The sequence below is a fragment of the Rana temporaria genome, chromosome 12 (assembly GCF_905171775.1).
Source record: "Rana temporaria chromosome 12, aRanTem1.1, whole genome shotgun sequence".
Classification (NCBI taxonomy): domain Eukaryota; kingdom Metazoa; phylum Chordata; class Amphibia; order Anura; family Ranidae; genus Rana; species Rana temporaria.
Genome location: NC_053500.1, coordinates 60769814 through 60777053, shown reverse-complemented (window position 1 = coordinate 60777053; position 7240 = coordinate 60769814). Strand labels below are relative to the sequence as shown.

General features: G+C 44.9%; 1 protein-coding gene across 7 annotated transcripts in view; it reads right to left on the bottom strand.

Moving 5' to 3' along the window:
- Positions 1-288: 288 nt before the first annotated feature.
- Positions 289-7240, bottom strand: part of TMEM94 (transmembrane protein 94) — a 154988-nt gene continuing 148036 nt past the window's right edge. For all 7 annotated transcript variants that reach the window (XM_040330252.1, XM_040330249.1, XM_040330251.1 and 4 more), the window contains one exon: positions 289-890. In XM_040330252.1, the coding sequence (XP_040186186.1) occupies positions 818-890 (73 nt within the window). In that variant the 3' untranslated portion in view covers positions 289-817. The remainder of the gene's footprint in view (positions 891-7240) is intronic.

Sequence of the window (7240 nt, the reverse complement as noted above, 5' to 3'; positions counted from 1 at the left end):
CAGTGACAATCGCTTTTAGGCTGCTGGCACCTAAATTGTGGTTCCGCGAGCTGAAAAACCTTTGTGCAGGATGCAGCTGAGTGTGTTACGCAAGTGACATTGTGGTGTTAGATTGGCCAGTCTTTGGTCATGAGTTGGTGAGAAGGGCAGGGGTCTGACATTTGTGTTCGTCACAGCCCCCACAGGCAGTTTCCCTTGGTACAGTAGCATATAATCACCAAACACAATAACAGAGGTCTATATACATGATTTATTTACACATTTTAGTACAAATAACAGTTCCTTTAATATTTTTTTTTTTTTTTTTTAAGAAAATATACATCCATAAAAAAAAAACTACTACCAATTAACTCTGTGCACAAATGCAGCATACAGCACAGTCCAGTGGTTCAAAAGACATTACAGATTTCCATGCTAGTTAAGCCATGCACGTGGCACCAAGGCCTGCAGGACAACTATAGAAAAACAGAACTTTGCGCCAGCAGGGTCAACCATGCATGTGGCAGGAAGGAACAATGATAGAGACTTGAAGCCCCCCATTAATCCATCAGTGCAGAAGGGAGAAAACCAGGATAAGGTGTACCGTTCAGCATTCTCCAACTGCTAAGTATATGTAAACAGGCAGTGATACTGTGGAGGCACTGGTGGTGGGGGAGGAGGCACTGGTGGTGACAGCTGGTTTTGGTGAGATATAAATAGCTATGTCAGCAGCATCTTTCCAACAGTGAGGTCATACTATACCAGCCCTGTCTGCCTCCCCCTCATCAGACGCTGTGGGAACCATGAACACCACAGCGCATAGTGCTAAACAGTGTAATCAGAATGGAGAATTCATGCCAAGCTTGGTTTCAAATTGCAGCTTTTGTCTCTTCTGATAACGGACACGAGCCCTAAAAGGAAAAAAAGTGGTGTAATGGTTAAAAAAAGTACAAAAATATGGAGAGTTTGAAACAAGAACTTTTTATAATTTCCAGTAACAAAGGGTCAGAGGGGGATGAAGGAAAACAATATGGTTTGTGTAAACTATTTTAAATGTGTCTCTCGATGGCAATTTGGAGGGCCTTAAGATATGAACTTCCCCAAACTATATTTTTGCCAATCAGAACTATGGGTATCATTGGTTCTAAGAATTCATCAGCTCCATTTTAATAGCGTTATTGTCTTTGCCATTTATATTTTATAGCTTGTGCAATATTTTTAAAAACATTCAACACACTTGATGTCCCCTTGTTCTACATACAACCTACGGTATGGAAATAAAAACAGGATTTTTGTACTTCTCATGAAATCTGTTTCTTTGATATAAAGGCATAACCTCTCCCACCCCCAGCATGTTTCAGTTTTGTAGAAAAGTAGTAATAGAGCAGTGCCAGTAGCAAAGAATATCACAAAACAGAGGAGTGGAACCTGTATTCCCCCCAATATATATAAAAAAAAAAAAAAAACGGTACGATAAGTTATCTTTCCCGTTCATTAGGGGACACAAGATTCAGTAAATCTGAGACAATTGGGAAGTTTAAAAGCAGTCTGATTGGTAATGAAACACTAAAGCTGGCCATAACATGGATAGAAAAGCATTTAAAAAAAGCGCTCGATAAGCCCGATCGTTCAACTTTAAAAATGTTAGTGGGCGCATTTCGATTAGTGGGCGCATCAACGATCGGTAATGTCAACAAGTTTTGAAAACAATCTGATACAATGATGGCGTTAACACACATTTAAAGTGGATGTATACCCAATTTTTTTTTTATGTCACAATGTAGAGTATAAGATTTCCCATCATCTGTGCCCAGTCTTGCCACGAAGAGTTAATCCAGCTCTGAGCAATCCTCTTATTTTTTCAGTGAGAGAAAGGGACAAACTTCCCCCTTGCTGTGAATAGCAGGTTATTTACATATCTCATGCACTAGCCTGAGACGGGCATTATTTTTTAATTCCCACCCCCACTCCTTTTCTGAAGTCATGTGGTTACTTTTCTGGATTTTGACTGGATGTTAGTGATCATAGCAGAATTTAGTGTAAGGAATACACAGGAAAAAATGCATGTTGACAAGGGGAGTGTAGAGGAGGGCGGGGAGTCTACTGACATCGCGACTCCACCCACAGAGCTCCAGACAACAGATCCACCCGCAGAATCTGCAGTTTTTCAGGTCTCAGACAGAGGGGTGACATATGACGGATGCATGCAGGAGGCATCTATATCCTTATAGATCAGCACTATTGCAGTAGTTTAGAAAGAATGAGAGTGGGTTTTTTCAAACTATTTTCTATCCAAGTATAGCCAGCTTAATATGTCCACATAAAAAAAAATAACAGAACTGGCAGACAGCTCAAAAAGCTCCTTGAGGGCCAATTCACACTATATGTGGTGACAGACGTTTTACCACATGGTAAAATGTCTATTACGACAGGGACCCACAGGAAAAAGAGGGGAGCCATGAAATGCGCTGAATCGTGCACCGCATTGCCCCAAGTGCAGTCGACAATGCAGAATGGCCACAGTGATCACTCCAGCCGCTATGCAATTTAAAAGTTCCACCCAATTATAAGTCAGCAGCTAAAAAAAGTGTAGCTGCTGACTTTTAAAATTAGGCCACTCACCTGTCCCATGATCCAGTGATGCAGGCTCACGAAAACCACGCTCCTCTCCCCGGTGCCAACGTTCTAACTGTGGACGCCCGGCTGTGGCTTCACAGCCGAGCGAGCCGTGCTGTGAATGGTCGACCAATCTTCTGGGACCTATGACATGTCCCAGAAGATTGAAGGGAGCGTGAGGTGAACTTCCGCCTGGCACCGCAGAGGAAGTGGGAGCTGGGTGCCCATAAAAACTGGGTATGCGCTGCCCCCCCCCCAAAAAAAATTACATGCCAAATGTGCCATGTCAGGGGGTCACCATCACATAAGGGTTTCAGTGTGCATTCACACTGTATTACCGCTCACATGACCGGCCGCCATTCCCTCTTCCGATCTGACAGCTACAGTGGGAGGGGCCGAGAATCCCCCGATGTCAGTCAGGAGGAGGAGAAGAGAGGTGGCCGGTCACATGAGCGCCGCTCGGAAATAAAGTATACAGAGGCATTTGTTTTTAAAATAAAGCACAGACACTGTAGACATTGCATTATCTAACACGGGATTGCCAGAAAAAGTTATTATAGCAGCAGGAGTGGAGGGGCAGGCACTGTCACAAGCTGACAGGCAGGGAAAGAGGGGGGAGAAGAGGATAGTGGAGAGTGGATGATGGAGGCATGTAAATGGACCACAGTGTCAGGGTTTAGCAGCCATGATAAATCATGGTCAGTTTACAGGGGGAGGGCAGAACCAGGAAGGATCAGCCAGGTATTTCAGGTGATACACGGGGCCAAATGACACGGCACAGGCACTGTGCTGTTATTCATGCTTTAAAGGGACTGGATAAATGTTTTTGTTTTGTTTTTGGTAAAAAAACGCTTTAAGGCCTTTAGATACAACATGGATTAGATGCTATTCTTTTGTTTTTTGGAACATTTTAAAGGTTTGAGTAAAAATGCTGAAATCTCTCTGACGTTGGAACAATGAAGGAGATCCTTGGCTCTAAAGATCTGTAAGGGCAGAATGAAGATCAGCTAGTCTGTGCAGAGGCACTGGTAAGTTGGACAACATGATGTAAAAGTGTAGCTTGTAGCTCCAAATCACCATGTCTCTTACCCAAACATCCAAGATGCTTGCAGACCAGGATTTTTGCAAAGACCAACATGAGTTCCCTCTGCTTTGGAAAAAGTGGGGGCATCCACTAAAGACAAAGAGGACTTGTCTGCAAGTTTAAACAAATGGCATAAAGTCTGAGATTGAACTGGGAGTCTAGCCTTGGGTTTGGGCTTGGATTGAAACTTTTCTTGGTTTCAGAGGTGGGAGAGGTCTTTCTTGAAGGAGACCTATGCTTGTTCTCCTGGGGCAATGAGACATCTTAGCACCAATTACAAATGTTATGAATTTATCAAGATGCAACAATGAGACACTCACTATCAAAAGGTTTGTTCAGCAAGTGTTTTTATGTTGTTATTCTGCATAGCAACATTTCAGCAAAGTGTTCTTTGCATATTCACAGACAGGAGACTCTGGAAATAAGATGGACAATATCAACTAACCCATCTATGCAACAGTGTAAGGCTGAAGGTTTAAGCTCTAAGCTCTCTACAAATAAAGGATCAGTAAGGATTTTAGCTGGATCCTGTCACATAAGATTAGTCTATGCCACTAATGTTCGACAAATAAACATCACGACTATGGTAGGGTGCATATCAAGGCCTACCAATGAAAACAGGGATTTGGAGATAGCTTCAAGCCATTTGTCAATGGGATCCATAAACAATGATGCACCCTAAATAGGTACAATCAGGGGGACAGCTCACTTCTTCTTAAAAGCCTCTTCCAAATGGATATTAGTATGTAAAATGTTTTGGAAGAGTGAATAGTTTATCAGGTTTGGTCCAGTCTCCGTACAGAACTGGTTCAAGTGAGGAGTCTACCGTAAAAGTTTTGGGGCCTTTTGGACATCTCCAACTAGTAACAGATCTAGTTACTTGAACTAGTCACATGGGCTGTTCCAGCTTTGAACAGGTCCTTAGCTCTTCAAGAAACACCAATATGATAACTTTAAAAAGGGGTTGTAAAGGTTTGTTTTTTATCTTCTAAATAGGTTCCTTTAAGCTAGTGCATTGTTTGTTCACTTACCTTATCCTTCAATTTCCCTTCTAAATGTTTTTTGTCTTTGAAATTCTCACTTCCTGTTTCTCCTCAGTAAGCTTGCACCCATCACCCGAGCCGTTCTGGCTGGGGGTTAGTCAGTGTGCTTGCCCCCTCCCTTGGGACTACTGTGTTCACAGAGTCTCTCTGCAGGGATGTAGTCCCAAGGGAGGGGGCAAGCACGCGACTACCCCCCAGCCAGAACGCCAAGCTTACTGAGGAGGAACAAGAAGTGAGAAATTCAGACAAAGAAAAAAAAACATTTAGAAGAAAAATCGAAGGAAAGGGTAAGTGAACCAACAATGCACTAGCATAAAAGAACCTTTTCAACCTCTTTAAGTTTGGGACATATATAAAATGTGAAAGATTCTTGATATAACAGCGGATCTGTAGCAGAAGGTTCAGAGGCAAAAGTTTCTGGAGAAGGTAAAGAAGTACACCTATAGTCTCTGCGTTGAGAGAGAGAGAGAGAGAGAGAGAGAGAGAGAGCTCTGCATGATGTCATAAGCCTAGGTTTTTTTCCAGACAAGAAACAGGAAGCAGGGCTGTATAAGGCAGGGGTGTCCAAACTTTTTTCAAAGAGGGCCAGATTTGATGAAGTGAAAACGCGTGAGGGCCAACCATTTTTCCTGACATTCTTTGAACCATTAAAATTAAATGCAAATGGCCTGTGTTCAGCGGATGGAACGCTCCTACAAGCAGGAGATCTCAGAGCTGCGCAGGGATGTCACAACCAGACTGGAGGAGGTGGAACGCAGTGTGGAGGAAAATGTTTCCACTTTACAAGCTCATGATGCCATACTGAACGACCATACTGTACAAATCCAACAACTTATGCTATCCCAGGATGACCAGGAGAATAGGGCCAGACGCAATAATATTCGCGTCCGCGACCTGCCTGAGACAGTGGAAACGAAAGACCTGGTCTCGGTAGTCATCGCCATCTTTAACGGACTGCTCCAGAAGGACAAAGAGGAGGCTATAGAACTGGACCGGGTCCACAGAGCCCTGGGCCCCAGAAACCCCAACGCGAACTATCCCAGAGATGTGATATGCAGGGTCCATTTCTACGCCATCAAGGATGCCATAATGCAGGCAGCACGTACCCAGGACTCCATCCTTTTTGAGGAGGCCCGCATACAACTGTTGCCTGATGTCTCTAAGCTCACGCTGGATCTCCGCCGAGCCCTGAAGCCCCTCACGGGAGCACTCCAGGCCAAACAGATTAAATATCACTGGGGCTTCCCTTTTCAGCTGTCGGCCTCCCACGAGGGCAAATCTGCAGTGTTTCGCACCTTGGGTGACCTCCCAAAATTTCTGGGGACTTTCGAACTCCCGATGACATCTCTACCTGACTGGCCCTTGCAGGCGGCCACCCCTGGATTTCAACCCTCCACCGGCTGGAAGAGGCAGAGCAAGAAACCTAAATCCAAACGCTCCAGATCGGAGGCCTCCGCGTCCACCTCGGCGGGCTGATGGGAACATGCCCCACCACTACTAAAGTACCTTTTTCCTTGTTTACTGGTTTGGGCCCACGGACATTCTCCCCTGTTGGGAGATTTGGGTATGAGAGGACGCTGCCCTGTGGACTATTACTGGGGAAGGTGCATTCATACATCATAGTTTTATTTTTCCTGTATGGGCACTTTTATTTCCATGGTTACCGCCTGGGGCCCCCCTCACCATGGTGGCCATTTTTTTGTTAAGCACCCACAGGTGGTGCCCTGATTCAACCTGCTCTCACCCGCCCGACGGGCTATCCCTTTTGTCCCCCCCATCCTGCACATTTTTCTTTTAGTGTTTTCCCTCTGATTGCTGACTAAGCTATCCACCTGTTTTATTTTCTCCTTTTTTTTGGCTCTCCGAATGTAATGTTCTGGTGTGTCCACCTGTCGTGGCTGGGACGCTGTGGGACGCTGACTTATGTAGTGCTCGGTGGTGGACTACTTCCCCACTTTGCACGAACAAAATGTATGACTACATAGTCCCATGGGGTCCCACCATGATATGTAATGTTTGTTTAATTTGCCGTTATTTCTTGATGTGTAATGTATAGGTGTGTTGTGCGCGGGGTTCTCCCCGTGAACTATCCACGACCCCCAACCTAGGCCTTTCAGCTGCCTTTACGGTGATGGCTGAACCGTTGCTTGCAACGCTATTAGTGTGGCCAGTTTGGCCCGTCTTTTCTTCTGCTTTCTTTCTCTCAACGCTCTCTCCTCTTTCCCCCGTGCCCCCCTTCCCACAACCCTCCCTCTTCCACCTCTCTCCCCCGGAAGCGGTGTGCTCCCCACTGGTAAGTACCTGTCCCCTTTTGCTACGTTATCCTAATGGCTAATCCTGATTGTTTGACGGTTTCGTCCCTGAACTGTAGGGGGTTTAATACACCTGAAAAGAGGAGGCAGATAGTATTTCATTTCCATAAGCTCCGTACCCAAATTCTCCTCCTCCAAGAAACCCACTTTAGGTCTAATTCTATCCCGCAGCTTTCCCATAAACATTACCCTACATGGTATCATAG